We start from the raw sequence: 16,115 nt of genomic DNA, 5'->3' as shown, positions 1-16,115 counted from the left end.
ATTTAAAAATTTAAAAGTTTAATGAGAAATAAAAATTTGGAACTATGAAACTTCCGTTTAAAACCTCTGCGAAACTTCATCTATATATCCTGGTTAATTAGAGAGATTAGTGTATTGGTTAGGTGAAGTTATATCATATATGTTCAGTCTCATTTAAGAATTTAAAAATTTAAAGAGAAAAAAATTGGGAACTATGGAATCTTCCGTTTGAAACCTCTGCGAAACTTCATATATATAATTTTATATATCCTGGTTAATTAGAGAGATTAGTGTATAGGTTAGGTGAAGTATACCCAATATGTTTAGTCTCATTTAAGAATTTAAAAATTTACCGAGAGAAAAATTGGGAACTATGGCATCTTCCCGTGTGAAACCTCTGCGAAACTTCATATCTATATATATATATATATATATATATATATAGTATCTTTATGGCTCTGAAATATATCCTGGTTAATTAGAGAGATTCGTGTATTGGTTAGGTGAAGTATACCCAATTTGTTTAGTGTTTACCGATTAATCATCACTCTTGTCTTTTGACGAAAACGAATATTAATAAAATAAAATATGATGACCGATAGTCCGATGCAATATCCGAATATATTTTCTAAAACGCCAACTTGTTCTGTCACTACGTGAAAGACGACGGTCTTGCACCAACTCCGTCTCGCACCAAACTCTGTTTTATACTTTTATATATCAACAACGTTGACTACGTCCTTACTTGGACAAAAACATCTGCCGTGAATTTAACGTTAAAAACATATTACACGTAACTATATATATGTAGGTAATACTGCCTATGAATTGGCTCAATAAGACCACATAGTAACTTCACATGTCTTATGAGAAGGAGCTTGCTGCTGCAAAGAAAGCAGTCTCTCTAGCTGCTCGTCTCAGTCAGGTAACGACTATTTTTCTCATTAACCATTGGAACTAGAATCAGAGCATGGATCATATATGATAAAACTAAACAAACCTTAATAATGTAATGAATCAGGAAGTGCAAAAGACTCTGTTGCAATCTCAAGTATGGACAAAATCTGATAGAAGTCCGGTTACTGCAGCTGATTACGGTTTGTATCTCATCGTTTGCATTCAAGTCTCGGTTTTGCTAGATCCCATTAATGGATGATTTCTTCAGGATCACAAGCTGTGGTTAGTCTTGTGTTGGAGAGGGAGCTCCAACCTGTAAAACTGTCATTATTGGCTGAAGAGGTTCAATAACTCAAAAACCCTTTTGTTAACCAGAAGTCTTAATTACATATAGCGTAAATGCTTATCTGAGTTTTCTCGGGAAATTCTTACAGGAAACTGGAGATCTGCGGAAGAAGGGAAGCGAGGTGTTTCTGGAAAGTATAACGAAGCTTGTGAAAGATACTCTAGCTTCTGAGGAATCATACGCCTCCTCTCCTCTTTCCACAGAAGATGTGTTGAACGCTATAGACCGCGGTAAATCAGAAGGAGGTTGCAGAGGTTGCCACTGGGTTCTTGACCCTATAGATGGAACCAGAGGGTAACAATATTTATGTAACCTCTATGCTTTCACTATATATGCTTTACCTTTCCCGGTATTTAAAGACCGTGTTACCAAAAAACTTCTCTGCACGTTTAGATTTGTAAGAGGAGAGCAATACGCGGTGGGGTTGGCGTTGCTTGTGGAAGGTAAAGTGGTGCTCGGGGTCATGGCTTGCCCGAATCTTCCTTTGGCTTCTGTGGTTTGTGAGACGGATAAGTCTTTCCCGGAAACTCTTGGCTGTCTTTTCTTTGCTACAACGGGTTTAGGGACTTACATGGAACCTCTCCAAGGCAACTCTCCGCCACAGAAGGTATCATTTACCTTATCCCGAAGCTGAGCCGTGTAACAAAATCTGCAATTGTTTGATAGTGTTAAAGAGAGTGAAAGATGTGTTGACAGGTGAGAGTGAGCAGCAATGAGAATCTTGAAGAAGCAAAGTTCCTAGAATCATACCATAGACCAATTCCTATTCATGGTTCCATTGCCGAGGTAACATCTTGTTTACTGCCATAACCAAGTGGGATACTTTACAGTTTATTAAAACAACCAGTTTTTGGTCAGAGCAGAAACTCGGGATCAAAGCATTACCTGTAAGGATCGATAGCCAAGCAAAGTATGCAGCTTTGTCACGAGGAGACGCAGAGATTTACTTGCGTTTCACTCTCAGTGGACACCGTGAGTACATATGGGACCATGCCGCTGGTTCAATCATCACCACAGGTGCAGTACACAAAAACCTTTTATAACACTGAGAACTCTTGGCTGGCTCTAATGCATATTATATAGATCAACGGTTTTGTTCACTAATTACCAAGCATATAAGGATCTAGATTTAATTCCCATTTATGTCATTTCCAACATGTAACGAAAATTAGGGGAGTAATATGAATAAAGAGAAATGAACAAATAACCTTGTGCAGAAGCTGGAGGTGTAGTTTGCGATGCTACAGGGGAATCTCTGGACTTCTCAAACGGAAAGTATCTTGCTCACAAAACGGGGATCATAGTTACTACCAAGAAACTCAAGCCATTGGTTTTGAAAGCAGTCAGAGAATCCATGGAAGAGGAGAATCTTCAATTCTGAGACACAGCTGAAACTGTACTATATCTGTATTTGTCTGAGTGGTAACTGGTGTGTATGTATTGCATACGTCAGATATTTGTGCTTATAGGAAACTATACGCCAATGAATAATGATACGAAGCAATACCATTTTATCAATTTTTTCTTCTAAAAATGGATACTAACATGAGTCCACTAGGAATCTACTTTAAGGTTACATACAATTTTCACAGAATCCATACACCCCCAAGAGGAGATAAACCAGGGAAATTATCATGAGAATTAAGCAACACTCCGCAGGTGATCCACTGATAGCTGCTGATGGGTTTAAAGTTTCGTCTAAGAATATGTCATGTTCCAATTAGCCATCCTCGTCTTCTGAATCTTGCAGCAGAGCACCCCGTTTACGGTTTCTGCAAAAGCCATAGGTGGGTTTTCAGGCCCAGATTATCGATATTAATATGGATGTTGCAGATAAGGTTGAGAGAGGAGATGATATGCATATATACCTCCGGTGAGCAGGTACTCGTTTAGCAGGTTTTGTAGTGTTAGCTTCTCGGGTGGATTGCTTGGCTGCAATAAGAGATGCGAGGGGAAAAGAGCTGATGTTATTATTGTTTAAATATGATATTTCTGAGGAAAGAAATGGGGAAATAAATTACTACGAGTGGTTAAACAGCGAACAGAACAAACCGGGAGAGTCTTGGCGGTTATCTGTTGAAGGAGCCATAACATCTACTTTTCCAGAGGAGTATCGTTCCAGTTGGTCACTCTTATCCTGATCACAATACAAATGAGATTTTCCAGCCAAGGCAGGAAGTAGGAACAGAGTGATGCAGCAGTATTAAGAAGTGTTGATTAGAAAGACACCATTAGAACTTCCAGACAAAAAAGATACCTTTTCATCAGTTGCTGCAGCTGAAGAGCTCACATCCCCTAAACAAGGACAAAAGAGCTCTAACAGTCAGGTTAAAGAAAAATTCCGTTTCTAATCAGTAGAGTGGCCTAAAATAATGACCTTGTTGTAGGTGCTGCTTGCTCTTGAATGCTCTGAACAACTCAAAAGACAGATTTGCCATTGCCTCACTAGCAGATGAGTCCACCATCTTTGTTAAAGGAATAATTATGCGAGGCATCCCTTTAGCCTTCTGAGAAACTAATCGCCCAGTCGCGACACCTAAAACAGTATGTGGTCAAACACACACAAACAACAACACAACTAAGAATACCAAAATAGGGACGTCAAGCACGTAAGAGATAGTAAGCAAAACCCAAGTAACAATATAATGCACAGCAAACTATTAAACACAAGCTCAAAGCAGGCTATCAAATCATACTCAAGACAACAATCAAGAGCATTCAATAAGTAAGCAACTTCATTTTGATGAACTATTTCAGAGATACGGTAGGAAAACAAAAAACTTTTACCATTTGAAACGGAATTTTGTCCCAGGTGAAGCTTCACATTGTCCGATTTCAAGGAAGCGACAGTATAATCGAGGAACTCAGACCACGAACCACCAATCCCCACAGTATCCCTCTGTTTCAAAATCAAATCTTTTTTGAGTAAAAATCAGTTGCAATCCCATTAACAAGCCATGGATATCTATCTAGGCTCTCTCATCGAGTTTCCAGAGAATCCAAAGTACAACAAAATAAATATTCAAGCAAAAAGGACAAGGAGGAGTAAAGGAACCATATCGTCTAGCTGCGAGACGGACAGGATCGTTGTCCAGACGCCTGAGACGAAGTCCGTTACATGGACGGTGAGGTGAAAGGAATCGGAAGCGTAGACATGGAAGAGACATCGCCGGAGAAGACCCGGACCCGGATCCGAACATTCGGGTACGACTTCTCCGTATATGGGTTCGAATTTCTCGAAACTCGCCGCCATATCTTAAAACACACAAAAAAAAAATGTCCCCGTTTTGACAAAAACAAAAAGTCGTCGCCTCACCGTAAACCGGTTTTTAAAGCCAACTAATAAATTTTAATAGTTAATCGTGTACCGATCTCGATTAAGGAAAATAGGTGTTTTCAATGTTTCTTGTATAAAACCAGACTATATAACCATTACATATGAATATCTGTAAAATGTGTGTATCAGTCCAATTATCAAACGCGAATCGCAGAAACCGCAAACGCTGACTGTAGAACTATTTCCGTTACCATTAGAAAGAATTTAAGAAAAAAACAAAACCTTCTATAACAAAGAATCAACAGAGCCAATCCATTGAACCATCTTTCGAGTGTGTAACGGTGTTGAGTATATTAAATCTGGGCAATGAGAAGTTCATTCCAAGTATCAGGGATCCCGGGTAAGCACCAATGCAAGCAATCGTTGACCACTGGAGTCGAAGTCGCGTTACTCGCCTTTTTCGGTTTTCTGGGTTTGAGTTTCGACCCTGAGATATGAGCTTCATCTCTTAGCTCAGAAAGTGCAGTTATGTCAAGAATCTTGATCCTTGTTCCATTCACAGCACTCTCCACCGTTGTATCGATCGATCCATCATCGCCTGTGATTTCGCTTCCTCTAGACAAAGGGACCGTGTTGTTACAGTTTCCACCTGTATTCCAATCTCCGTTTCTAAAATGCCTCGGAGATATCGTTCTAAAGAAAGCTTTCAACCGCGGATGCAATGGGAGCTGTGCATCGAGCCACTTCACAACGCTGTGTATTGTAAAATCTTTAGCGTTTCTGATATCCTTGAGATATTCGCCATCGACCCGTGTTCCATTCACATGCATCACCCAATGATTTCCTTCGATCTTGCCTCTGTTCCAATGGTGACCGGTGTTTAGAACCAATACATCGAAACGGTGAAGGTAGTTTCTCATGAACGCTGGTGGACGGTCCAGATGCATTGCAGTAACACGAGGTGGATCAGTGTTGTTCATTGGTACCAAATCTGATAAACTAGCTGACCAATAGTACAAGATGGTTGTGTTTGTGGTCGGGAACCGATAAGCCCAACCATCAGGACGGAGAGCTCCTTTGGGTTTCACCAGACCATATTCCCATCCCACGTTTTGAACCTCTGGGCTCTCTTCACCACCAGTGGCTATGCACATCAGAGATTGAAACTGTTGCCGTCCCAACGAGTCTCCTACAAATGCTATAGTCTTGTTCTGCATTCTAAACCAAAAAAAAGAAGAAGCAAAGTTGTAGTAAGCAACTTGAGAGACGTTTAAAAACTTGCTCCACTACAACAAATTCACACACACAATAAAAAAAACAACCTATATACGTCACATTACATAAGAAGGCCGACTGATGGTCCAAGAACATCATTGTTCGAAAATCACTAGCAGGGTGCTGGTAGTTCTAAGTTCGATAAAGAGAGGCAGATATTTTTACTCTATTCACGGCTAAAGAATCTAAACTAAATTGGACAAAAACTCCGCCCATACCTTCTCAAGAAGGTGAATCTGTCAAACTGTGGCATGTTGCAACCTTCTGGCTGCCACCGGTAACTCTCAAATGAGAAATCGGGTCTGCCCATTATTCTACACGCCCACATGGTTGATAACCATTGTTTACATTCAAAACCAGAATACAATGGTCGCTTCCGGTCTTCAACCCATTTCCCCTTTGCAAAGTTACAAACTGAGAGGAAAACCAAAATGTATCACCAAACCAGACTATGATTCCTTGAGATAATGAGAATTGAAAAGTTTGGAACTTTATCTTACTGAAGTGCAGGATACATAACTAAAAACTGAATACTAAAAGATGGGAAAAGCATTAAGAAAAATACCTGAAGAAGATGCTGAAAACTGACGCTTTACTTCAAAAAGAGAAGTACGGAGCGGGTTTTTCTCGGAAACCAGGAGTGTTATCATCAAAAGGATGAGGATAACTAAGGCAAGTGACACACTCCCTCTGAGTACGTAACTTTTTCCGCCAAACATCTTAGATTGAATGCCAGAGATTGCATCAACTCTCTCAAAAAAGAAAGCTCATTGCTTTGTTGTTGAAGTTCAAGATCCCTGAAGAGACAAGTCACATACTTTAAAATCTTAGTCAAGGGCATTCAAAAGTAAAACAATATTATAACAATCTTAGCCAGGCATTGAATCATAGTGTGAAGTCTTAGCCAGGTATTGAATCATTCAAAAGCAAGACAACAAGGTATAATCATTTTAACAATCGATCACACAGCGAAGATGGGTTCTCATATCCGAATTCCTAATTCTGATATTTGATATGAGTTATAATGATCTTTTCCTCTTTATCCCCGAATTCATCCAAATAAGAAAACAAACCAAAAACAGAAACCCATTATCAATACCCAAGTCTACGACTACGGTTTCCACTGAAATAACAAAAGTTATCGGCGAGTCGAGCTCGTCGAATTCCAGGAGCGAAGATGATAGAATCTTTACCGGAAAACGAATAAATCGATTGATGATCGGATCTTCCACGAGCGAGCAGTGAAGTCTAGATCTGGAGAGCAAGAAATTACGAATCAAACTCTGAATTTGGATCTCTCACATGTTGGTCAATAAACAATATCCATTGTGCGACTGTCTCATCGAATCCAACGTTGATGTGTTTGTTTTGCCTTGTTGATTGTTCAGCGCAATAAAGTAGTGAGTTTTGGTGATTCATCTTCTTTTTCTTTCGCCTCAACTGTTAGCAATTAACTACCGCTAAAATTTTGATTGATTTAATTACTAGTTTTATTTCTTCAAAATTTCCTCAAACTTTTATATGACCGATATCCGAAACTCATGCTAAATATTTTCTTGAATAGTAATCTTTTATTTTTTTGTGGAAACGTTAATCTTTTTTTAACCTCTTTCAATCTAACACCAGAAATACCCAAAAATACAGACCAAACGAAATAAAATAAATTTTAGTTCGAATGCTAAAAGCGAAAGAAAACTCTAATAAATTTTACAAAATTGAGCCGTGGGGCATTCTCTATTCCCTAATGTGCACTAGTTTGACATGTTGGAAACTTCTCGGGGGGTCGTGGATGTTATCATGTGACACCGACATGGCGACATTTCATTGTTCACTTTCTTAATGTGCGGACTCATTTATGATCCGGCAATCATCGAATTAATATCTTATGTAAACAAAACATATTATGCCTTATGTTACGTTTTACTAACTTATATCTAAATATTGTATAGATCATAAAGGTAAGCTATATATCTTTTTCAGTAGTTGACAAAACGTGTTTTTTAATAATAATACTATTTTCTCAAAGATGAGTAAGACAGAGGACATGCCTTGATTCATGGGGATAAAAGCCATAAACAAGCAAAGACGTTGACATCTGGGTCTCTCTGATTCGGGCAAACTATAAGGGTCTCGATTGTAACTTACAAAAACATTGGTCCCTCTAAGTTAAATGAACTTTGACATCGCTGGAGTGATAACAAAGGAATCACTCACTAGCCTATAGCGTATTGGTCCTTCGATTCCTTACTTCACTCGTTTTCACGCCAAAATTATTATATCTGAGAATTCGAATGATTACCTTCAAAACCTTGTTTATTTTTGAATTTTATGAATATTTAAACAAATTAATCGAAACGCGGTAGATTATATTATATTCACATGAAAATTAGTACCACATAGCAATAGTCAATAGTCTAGTAGAAGAACAAGACACTAGTTTTCAAACTATAAAAAACCTCATCTCTATAAAAAAAATTTTTTTTGCTATAGTTACAAATTTTAGTGCGTTGTTATTTTGACTACTTTTAGGTTTTATGGATATTTTCGGTATTACTTATAAAATCCTGTGAGTTTATTTTTGTAAAAATATATTCTTGTTAATGAGATTTTATATCGTAATTTTCAAACACATAAATACGGTTTTGTAAGAAGATATAGAAATTTACAAAAATCAAAAAGCAATTATATCACCCCAGTCGGTATAAAAAGAAAAATCTACAGCAAAATCAAAAGCTTAAAAACCAAAAGCCATTCAAATATTCATGGCCTTATTTGTCTACAAAAAGAAGTGACCGATAAAAGAAATGCATGGAAGAGTAAAGTTAAAAAAGTGTGATTTTGCTTTTAGCTAAAATCATGGCATATTAACCACCCATCAACAACTTGATTTATATCATGATGATATACATATATAATTCTGATTAAAAAACGAAAATATTGTTAAGGTCTTAAGCAATTGATTGACTAAAATAGTCTTTGGCTCCTTGCCTAACCAAAATAATCTAAAAAAGATTTGTAGATTTTCGACCCCTAAATTCACGGCTGCGCCGTAGATCCCTCTTTTCTCTTCGCTTATTGATCAAGAATCATCAAGCATCTAAAATAAGAAAGCCCTTTTCCCAAATTTTTAATTTACACTAATATTTTTTTTTTTTTTTTTTTGTGTGTGTGTGTGAGCGTGTAAATCAAATTCTTAACATCAAATCAATCTCTCTTCTATCCTACATATATGTACATATATATATACACACCTTTCTCTCCCCATCATCTCCCAAACATATCCCGTGCCATTCGAATTTTCTCGAGAAAGGGACGGAAAATGGCTCCGTAGCTGGAAATTGAGATTCAGACTCTCCCTTCTTTCGCACTCTCATTGCTTCTGGCCTGTATCAGGTACCTCTTCTGCACATTCCTCTTTATCTTTTCGCTGTGTGTGTATGTTTTTTTATCTTATGTTGCTGACCTCGATGATTTAGAAAAATGATTCTTCTACCGAGATCTGCTGCGGATCTGCTGTTTTTTTCGTCGTTATTATGATGCTAAATTTCTTCTTGTCGTTGTTGTTCTTGCGGTTTTCGTTGAAGGTGATTTGGCGGCGTAGCTTGTTCCTTGTTTATCTTAACTTTGAAATTTTATGATTACGTCTGTTTGATTTTTTTTTTTGTTTCTGCTTTAGAAATTGAAAATCAATGTCGAGGGAGTAAGTTTTTAGGAGTGATTTTGAACTTTTGTGTGGCTGTGACAAGCCACTCGATAATCTCGTTATTCGTTTGTATCTGAATTGAACTATGATCGCGAGGGTTAAGCAGATCTGGTTACCTTCGTCTCGATCTGTTTCACATCTCAATTCGATCTTGTTAGTGTTGCTCTTATCCAAAATTCAATAACATAAACATGCGCTAGGACTGGCCAATTTTTATTTATGTTGCAACTGGGTTTTTCATGCAGTGAAGTTAGACGAACTCAAGCTGATTTATGCATCTGGAAGAAATCTGCCGTTGTTGTCTACTAATTGTCTTGCTATCTCTCTGGTTATGATGGTGTATATCTTATTGCTTGTCTAAAATCCGTTTTCCTTGTTTCTCTATCTGTGTAGGCGTACACAATTTTGCTATTGTCTATTGTTCAATTGGAACCATGGCACAACCAAGGTACACTAGGATAGATAACAGGAGGCCCTCATCAAATTATTGCTCAACAGTGACAGTTGTTGTGTTTGTGGCCCTATGCTTAGTCGGGATCTGGATGATGACATCCTCTTCTGTTGGACCCGCTCAGAATGTTGATGTGGTTTCTTTAGACAACAAAGATGGGATAAAGAAACAGTCGAGCCCACCTGCAGAGGAGGGCAATGGCCAGAAGTTTGAAGACGCTTCTTCTGAAACACCAAATCAGGAGAAAAAAGGAAATGGTGATGCAAGCTTGCCTCAAGGCGATGAGAGCTCAAGCAAACAAGCGGACGAGGAAGAGAAGAAAGAAGAGAAAACTAAAGAAGTGACTACTTCATCTGGTGAGACAAAAAGTGAAACCGAAGGTGGGGAAAATAAAAACCCCGACTCCAAGTCAGAAAACGGTGGTGCAAGTGATTCAGATGAGAAAAAAGATTTGAAAGACAACCCAGATGAAGAAAACCCTGACTCGAATGAAAAGCAATCTAAACCAGAAACAGAGGACAATGAGTCCGGTGAGGATGGTGAAAACCAAAAGAAGTTTGAGGCTGATGCCAGTGAGAAAAAGTCCGGTGACGATGATGCAGAAGATAAAGGTGTCAAAGATGATAAAGAAACCAAAACAGCCAGTGAAGATAATGAAACAAAAATTGAGAAGGAAAACAACGAGACAAATGTGGATGCTCAAGTAGATCAAGAGAGTCAACCTAAAAACGAGACCTCGGGTGATCTATCGCCTCCTGGGGCACAGTTGGAGCTACTGAATGAAACTATTGCACAAAATGGATCATTTTCAACCCAGGCAACAGAATCTAAAAATGAGAAAGAAGCTCAGAAGGGTTCTGGGAATCAAATTGATTTCAAATGGACACTCTGCAATACAACTGCCGGACCAGATTACATTCCCTGTCTCGATAATTTGCAAGCCATTAGGAGTCTTAAGAGTACTAAACATTATGAGCATCGTGAGAGGCATTGCCCAGACAGCCCACCCACCTGCCTCGTTCCTTTGCCTGAAGGATACAAGCGGCCAATTGAGTGGCCCAAAAGTAGAGAAAAGGTCGGCTCAATTTGTTTCCTCTCCCATGTATAGATATATCTGCAAAAAAAATTAATACTAATATTTTCATTTACGCAGATCTGGTACACCAACGTCCCTCATACCAAGCTTGCTGAGTACAAGGGCCATCAAAATTGGGTTAAAGTTACCGGCGAATATCTAACTTTTCCTGGTGGAGGAACCCAGTTCAAGCATGGTGCTCTTCATTACATCGATTTCATACAAGAGGTTGGTATTCAGATGTAATTCTTTTGTTGGGAAGTCTGAATGGGATCACTGCTTTAAATATAATCGTTTTGTTACTCATGTTTCTTTTATGCATCTAGTTGTTTTTCTACTCCTTTATGTTGTTAGAAAGTCTGAATTGGTTTGTACTTTGATAACGTTAGGGGTGATATTTGTGCTTATGAAGTTCCTCTAATGATGAAAAATCTGCTTTACAGTCTGTCCCTGCTATTGCTTGGGGTAAACGCTCTCGTGTGGTCTTGGATGTTGGATGCGGTGTTGCAAGCTTCGGAGGTTTCCTCTTTGACAGAGACGTGATCACGATGTCCCTCGCGCCTAAAGATGAACATGAAGCTCAAGTGCAATTTGCTCTTGAGAGAGGCATTCCCGCCATTTCTGCAGTAATGGGCACTACAAGGCTACCCTTCCCTGGCAGAGTTTTTGACATTGTTCACTGTGCTCGCTGTAGAGTGCCATGGCACATAGAAGGTAAGTAGTATAACCGCCATAGGATGTAGTCTTTGAATGGAAAACTCCTCCTGGATCTTAACCGTCTGTTTCTATTGATCCGTCAAACTCTTTGTTGTCTTTCTGATGTTTGTGTGCACTATACATGGATAGGTGGTAAACTCCTTCTGGAGCTTAACCGTGTATTGAGACCTGGTGGCTTTTTTGTGTGGTCTGCTACTCCTGTTTATCAGAAGAAGACCGAAGATGTTGAAATTTGGAAAGGTTGTAGAAAAAGTTATCACTCTGTATATAATTGAGCTGGAACATGTTTTCTCACACCTCATGTTGGCGAATTTTGCAGCTATGAGTGAACTCACTAAGAAAATGTGTTGGGAGCTCATATCCATTAACAAGGACACTATCAACGGAGTCGGTGTAGCTACTTACAAAAAACCTACTTCCAATGAATGCTACACAAGCAGATCAGAACAAGAACCTCCTATTTGTGCTGACTCTGATGATCCAAATGCATCGTGGTATTTTTTTTTTTCCAATTGTTTTGGTATTATGCTTAAAAACCAGCCGATATCCGTTTCCATATACATGTTTTTTTGGGCGTGGTTTTTATAGGAAAGTGCCACTTCAAGCATGCATGCACACCGCACCAGAAGACAAAACACAACGTGGATCTCAGTGGCCCGAGCAATGGCCAGGGAGATTAGAAAAACCACCGTTCTGGTTATCGAGTTCCCAGACTGGAGTTTATGGAAAAGCAGCACCAGAGGATTTCAGCGCTGATTATGAGCACTGGAAACGCGTAGTGACCAAATCATACCTTAAAGGTTTAGGAATCAACTGGGCATCCGTTAGAAACGTCATGGACATGCGAGCCGTTTATGGAGGGTAAGTAAAACAAAACAGAATTTCCTTCATTAGACAGAGTAAATGATAAATACTTTCCGATTTTACACTAAAAGCGGTTTAAGGGCATCTTTAATGTGTTTGTTTGGTTCTCTTTGCAGATTTGCGGCGGCTCTAAAAGAACTGAAAGTGTGGGTCATGAATGTGGTTCCAATAGATTCGCCAGACACACTTGCAATAATCTATGAAAGAGGACTCTTCGGTATTTACCACGATTGGTGTGAATCCTTCAGTACTTACCCGAGATCATACGATCTTCTTCACGCCGACCATCTTTTCTCCAAACTCAAACAAAGGTTTGTTGTGTAAGAAAGAAAGACAATATCTGTTTTAAACAACAGAAATATAATAATTAACAAAACTCTCTATACTTGACAGGTGCAATCTAACGGCGGTTGTTGCGGAAGTGGACCGGGTTTTGAGACCGGAAGGGAAACTGATAGTCCGGGATGATGCGGAAACCATACAAGAAGTGGAAGCGATGGTTAAAGCGATGAAATGGGAAGTTCGTATGACTTATTCTAAGGATAAAGAAGGTTTGCTTTCTGTTAAAAAGTCTATTTGGCGACCCAAAGAAGTAGAGACTCTCACTTACGCTATCGCTTGAGAAAAAACCTACTTCCAGTTCACTCTTTTTGTACGTAAAACACTCTCACTCTTATTAACTAGTCATCATCGTTTTTTCTTGTCGCCTTTTAGGAAATTTGTTTTCTTCTTAGCGTTACGTCTGAGTTGAGAGTCATTCGTTTGTATTATTCGCACTTGTATTTCTCTTCTTTGAAGATGAGGAATTTTCTTGAGTTTCCTTGGTAAAGTTAAGTGAGTAATTCGATTTCTTCTATTTGCCTCAAATGGTATTAAAGATCTTGCATATACTGTATGAAGATTTAATGCAGAAGGAAAAAGCACAACCGGAATCTAAATTGAAATCTTCGAACCCAAGTCACATAAACCACCCGGTTATATTTTAACTTAACCAGAACTTAATCTAATCCGGAACTGTTTGTTGTTGTTGAAGATTATGAATTTGATCATGTACTTAAACTGAACGAAAACCAAACCAGTATACTCATCTATGAAACCGATTTTCGTCCACCCAAAATGAGTGTGATGTGAGCAATAATACTTCCTAATCTCTCAATAATTAACTTGATAGATTCATTCAAATGGAGATGATAACTTTGATGAATAAATAGAGAGAGATAGATACATTGTTGGATTTAATATGAGAACAAACAAACTTCTTCACCATTTCCAGAAAACATTGGAACCGCACTTGTACTTGTCTTTCCCTTCACATTCCAACGCCAAATCTTCCGAGATATATGGGACTTTCTGCAAATAGAAACCACGAAGAAGAACATCATAATCTCTTCAGTTAATAATCCCCCATATAATTACAAAAAAGGTTTGATTCTTTTGACAAAAACCTTTTGCTTGGCAAGATCTTGACATCCAGTGAAATTATCAGGGAACTTGCAGCTTCCGAACTGGACAGTGAATGCTCTCGCAAAGTTTGCTCCACTTGTTGCCAATCTCTTCTTATCATTAAGTTCCTAAAATCCAAAATTTTCCAAAAAAAAAAACAACAAAACCATTAATTTGCATGAGATGTTTCTTTTGAGATCTCAAGATTTAAGACTTTCAAGACATTACTTTGTTGGCCTTGCTCTTCTCGAGGTATTCATCGATGACACCAGCATTAGCAGAAGCAGAAACAGCAGCAGAGGAGAAGAGTGTAGCAGCTAGGAAAACCATGGCGGATCTTCTTCCATTAGACCCATCAACATCATCACCTCCAACTCGTTGAGCTTTGATCACAGACATCGTCTGTTTCTTCTGACCAAACCCAACTGATGAATTCACCAAGCCCACTTTCTGGTTTAGCTCTGCTGAGCTAGCACCAGAGATTGCGTAGCTGCAAGTGAGAACACTCGAGTTCATGGTCGCCATTACAGATCTCTTTCTCTTTTTGTTTTTCGGAAAATTGAAGAGTTTTTGGGTTTGATTGGTGGGAGGGTGAGGAAGGAAAAGATTAGCTTTTAGTATTAGAGATGAATGAGGATGATGATGATGACGTGGACGGGAATGTAATAAGGGATTGTGGTTGGAGTGTGGATAAGGTGAGATTTCCCTCGAGTCTTATTGGTAAAAGTCCAAATATTTTCTTATTACTCGAAGCTTGAAGCTTTTAAAGTTTGAGTCTTCAGATTCTCTTTCAATTGTTTATGTGGTTAGCTCCACTTCAGTCCCCACCACACAAACCTCTCGAAACTCCACTGAAACTCTGTTTTATCCTATTTTCCTAGAAACCGATCAGAATTAGCTGGAGTTGAATAAGTTTAGCCCCAAAATTATGATATTTTCCGGGTAAGGTCAGATTTTGGACTTTGACTCTAGTTGTCATGCCTATCTTTCACAAAAAGAACAATGTACTTTATCAAATTATGAGAGCTTTAACCAATTATAAGTGGATGTCGCGGCTCAAACCTTTATGAAGATTGAGTTTGGTGTAGAAAGGAAGCTGAAGGAAAGTGTGATTTTGAAGGATTAAATTTTCCAAAAGTGGCAAACAAAGCTCGAGACGATGATGAGAATGCACTTTGAGGTACTTGCTAAGGTTGATGGAGAGAAGGTTATACAGAGAACATAATGCGAGTTGATCTTATACCATTGGAGGATACTATACTGCGCAAACTGTGATTTCTAGAAATGTAACCATGTCGAAACTTCCAATCATTCGGCCTCCTCCAAGACCTTTTACCTTGTAAATCATGTGGACATGGTTCATGTCATCTGGTGACTCGAGATACTTGTCTTTGTTTTCCTTTACTAACCGTATCTGCAGAAGAAGTGTGTGTTATATACTTCACTGCAACTTGTAATTACTCTTTTTTAGTGGAAATCATCTGAAAAATGCTTCGTTAAATTCATGGATAAGTTCGTTGAAAGATCTTAACCAAGGCCAAAAAGATTACACAAACTGATTTACAAAGATGAGAATGAGAATCAGATTGCATAGGTATATGATATCAAATAGAAACAAAAAAGGGAAGAATGTAGATACTGACATGAAATATAGGGACTAAACTGAAAACAAATGACGTTAATATAGGCCCTAGACTGTTGCGGGCTCTTATAAATTATTTCGGCTGATTCTATTCGACTAAGGCTCACGAAAACTATTATTATAGGCCCATATAATGGATCATAAATGTACATACCAGGCCCATTCGTATCTATCTTAAAAGGCCCACAAAAGGCCTCATGGATTTCTATTATAAGCTTATATTAAGCTCCCGTATACTCTTCTACTTATCGGCTCATATAAGGCTCATATTAGGCCCGATAATATTGATCTCAATTTAAAGACCCATAAAAAGCAGCATGGACCCATATTAAGCTCAAAACTTTAATATTAGGATCCATATTAGGCCATATAAAACCTTTAAACTGGCCTATGTTAGGCCCGAGTGTATTACCCTTGCTAAATAATGCCCATAAAATCCCTCATGG

The 16,115-nt window shown here is 38.5% G+C and overlaps 5 protein-coding genes across 7 annotated transcripts; 2 read left to right on the top strand and 3 right to left on the bottom strand.

Annotated features, from left to right (window-relative positions):
- The first annotated feature begins 809 nt into the window (after positions 1-809).
- LOC18011718 (SAL2 phosphatase) lies at positions 810-2,679 on the top strand. The gene is made up of 8 exons (XM_006394153.2): positions 810-904; positions 1,001-1,076; positions 1,145-1,218; positions 1,311-1,516; positions 1,616-1,829; positions 1,919-2,008; positions 2,086-2,239; positions 2,440-2,679. The coding sequence occupies exons 1-8, from the start codon at positions 839-841 to the stop codon at positions 2,601-2,603; spliced, it is 1,044 nt and encodes a 347-aa protein (XP_006394215.1). The 5' UTR covers positions 810-838; the 3' UTR covers positions 2,604-2,679.
- Positions 2,680-2,708: 29 nt separating this feature from the next.
- LOC18011691 lies at positions 2,709-4,514 on the bottom strand. 2 transcript variants are annotated; one of them, XM_024150993.1, is made up of 7 exons: positions 4,278-4,514; positions 4,010-4,121; positions 3,600-3,758; positions 3,480-3,517; positions 3,244-3,359; positions 3,091-3,154; positions 2,709-2,994 (listed from the first exon to the last, which is right to left on the bottom strand). In XM_024150993.1, exons 1-6 carry the CDS (start codon positions 4,473-4,475, stop codon positions 3,130-3,132), a joined length of 648 nt encoding a protein of 215 aa, XP_024006761.1. In that variant the 5' UTR covers positions 4,476-4,514; the 3' UTR covers positions 2,709-2,994; positions 3,091-3,129. The 2 variants fall into 2 exon arrangements, with proteins under 2 accessions (XP_024006761.1, XP_006394216.1); XM_006394154.2 differs by having other exon boundaries at positions 3,275-3,359.
- A 103-nt stretch (positions 4,515-4,617) lies between these two features.
- LOC18011673 (protein trichome birefringence-like 14) lies at positions 4,618-7,187 on the bottom strand. Its single transcript, XM_006394152.2, has 4 exons — positions 6,968-7,187; positions 6,340-6,571; positions 5,993-6,188; positions 4,618-5,717 (listed from the first exon to the last, which is right to left on the bottom strand). The coding sequence occupies exons 2-4, from the start codon at positions 6,491-6,493 to the stop codon at positions 4,853-4,855; spliced, it is 1,215 nt and encodes a 404-aa protein (XP_006394214.1). The 5' UTR covers positions 6,494-6,571; positions 6,968-7,187; the 3' UTR covers positions 4,618-4,852.
- A 1,768-nt stretch (positions 7,188-8,955) lies between these two features.
- Positions 8,956-13,440, top strand: LOC18011640 (probable methyltransferase PMT26). The gene is made up of 9 exons (XM_006394151.2): positions 8,956-9,167; positions 9,871-11,003; positions 11,082-11,231; positions 11,447-11,717; positions 11,850-11,960; positions 12,040-12,214; positions 12,309-12,581; positions 12,701-12,895; positions 12,978-13,440. The coding sequence occupies exons 2-9, from the start codon at positions 9,912-9,914 to the stop codon at positions 13,204-13,206; spliced, it is 2,496 nt and encodes an 831-aa protein (XP_006394213.1). The 5' UTR covers positions 8,956-9,167; positions 9,871-9,911; the 3' UTR covers positions 13,207-13,440.
- A 244-nt stretch (positions 13,441-13,684) lies between these two features.
- Positions 13,685-14,735, bottom strand: LOC18013323 (photosystem I reaction center subunit N, chloroplastic). 2 transcript variants are annotated; one of them, XM_006394150.2, is made up of 3 exons: positions 14,256-14,735; positions 14,030-14,155; positions 13,685-13,930 (listed from the first exon to the last, which is right to left on the bottom strand). In XM_006394150.2, exons 1-3 carry the CDS (start codon positions 14,550-14,552, stop codon positions 13,820-13,822), a joined length of 534 nt encoding a protein of 177 aa, XP_006394212.1. In that variant the 5' UTR covers positions 14,553-14,735; the 3' UTR covers positions 13,685-13,819. The 2 variants fall into 2 exon arrangements, with proteins under 2 accessions (XP_006394212.1, XP_006394211.1); XM_006394149.2 differs by having other exon boundaries at positions 13,713-13,934.
- Between the last annotated feature and the right edge of the window lie 1,380 nt (positions 14,736-16,115).

Source organism: Eutrema salsugineum, unplaced genomic scaffold (genome assembly GCF_000478725.1).
Source record: "Eutrema salsugineum unplaced genomic scaffold, Eutsalg1_0 scaffold_6, whole genome shotgun sequence".
Classification (NCBI taxonomy): Eukaryota; Viridiplantae; Streptophyta; class Magnoliopsida; order Brassicales; family Brassicaceae; genus Eutrema; species Eutrema salsugineum.
This window is presented reverse-complemented; position numbering and strand designations above follow the sequence as displayed.

Bases quoted from the DNA above. Each gene is read 5' to 3' on its own strand.
- LOC18013323 (XM_006394150.2), bottom strand. From the start codon at position 14,552: ATGGCGACCATGAACTCGAGTGTTCTCACTTGCAGCTACGCAATCTCT. The intron at 14,156-14,255 runs GTAATGTCTTGA...TTTGGATTTTAG, and splicing joins AGAAGAGCAAGGCCAACAAA to GAACTTAATGATAAGAAGAG. The intron at 13,931-14,029 runs GTTTTTGTCAAA...ATTTGCAGAAAG, and splicing joins AAGATCTTGCCAAGCAAAAG to TCCCATATATCTCGGAAGAT.
- LOC18011691 (XM_006394154.2), bottom strand. From the start codon at position 4,475: ATGGCGGCGAGTTTCGAGAAATTCGAACCCATATACGGAGAAGTCGTA. The intron at 3,759-4,009 runs GTAAAAGTTTTT...ATACTGTTTTAG, and splicing joins ACAAAATTCCGTTTCAAATG to GTGTCGCGACTGGGCGATTA. The intron at 2,995-3,090 runs GTATATATGCAT...TGGCTTTTGCAG, and splicing joins CGAGTACCTGCTCACCGGAG to AAACCGTAAACGGGGTGCTC.
- LOC18011673 (XM_006394152.2), bottom strand. From the start codon at position 6,493: ATGTTTGGCGGAAAAAGTTACGTACTCAGAGGGAGTGTGTCACTTGCC. The intron at 6,189-6,339 runs GTATTTTTCTTA...TTTTCCTCTCAG, and splicing joins GTTTTCAGCATCTTCTTCAG to TTTGTAACTTTGCAAAGGGG. The intron at 5,718-5,992 runs GTATGGGCGGAG...TTTTTGGTTTAG, and splicing joins AGATTCACCTTCTTGAGAAG to AATGCAGAACAAGACTATAG.
- LOC18011640 (XM_006394151.2), top strand. From the start codon at position 9,912: ATGGCACAACCAAGGTACACTAGGATAGATAACAGGAGGCCCTCATCA. The intron at 11,718-11,849 runs GTAAGTAGTATA...ATACATGGATAG, and splicing joins AGTGCCATGGCACATAGAAG to GTGGTAAACTCCTTCTGGAG. The intron at 12,215-12,308 runs GTATTTTTTTTT...TGGTTTTTATAG, and splicing joins GATGATCCAAATGCATCGTG to GAAAGTGCCACTTCAAGCAT.
- LOC18011718 (XM_006394153.2), top strand. From the start codon at position 839: ATGTCTTATGAGAAGGAGCTTGCTGCTGCAAAGAAAGCAGTCTCTCTA. The intron at 1,077-1,144 runs GTTTGTATCTCA...TGATTTCTTCAG, and splicing joins GGTTACTGCAGCTGATTACG to GATCACAAGCTGTGGTTAGT. The intron at 1,517-1,615 runs GTAACAATATTT...CTGCACGTTTAG, and splicing joins CCTATAGATGGAACCAGAGG to ATTTGTAAGAGGAGAGCAAT.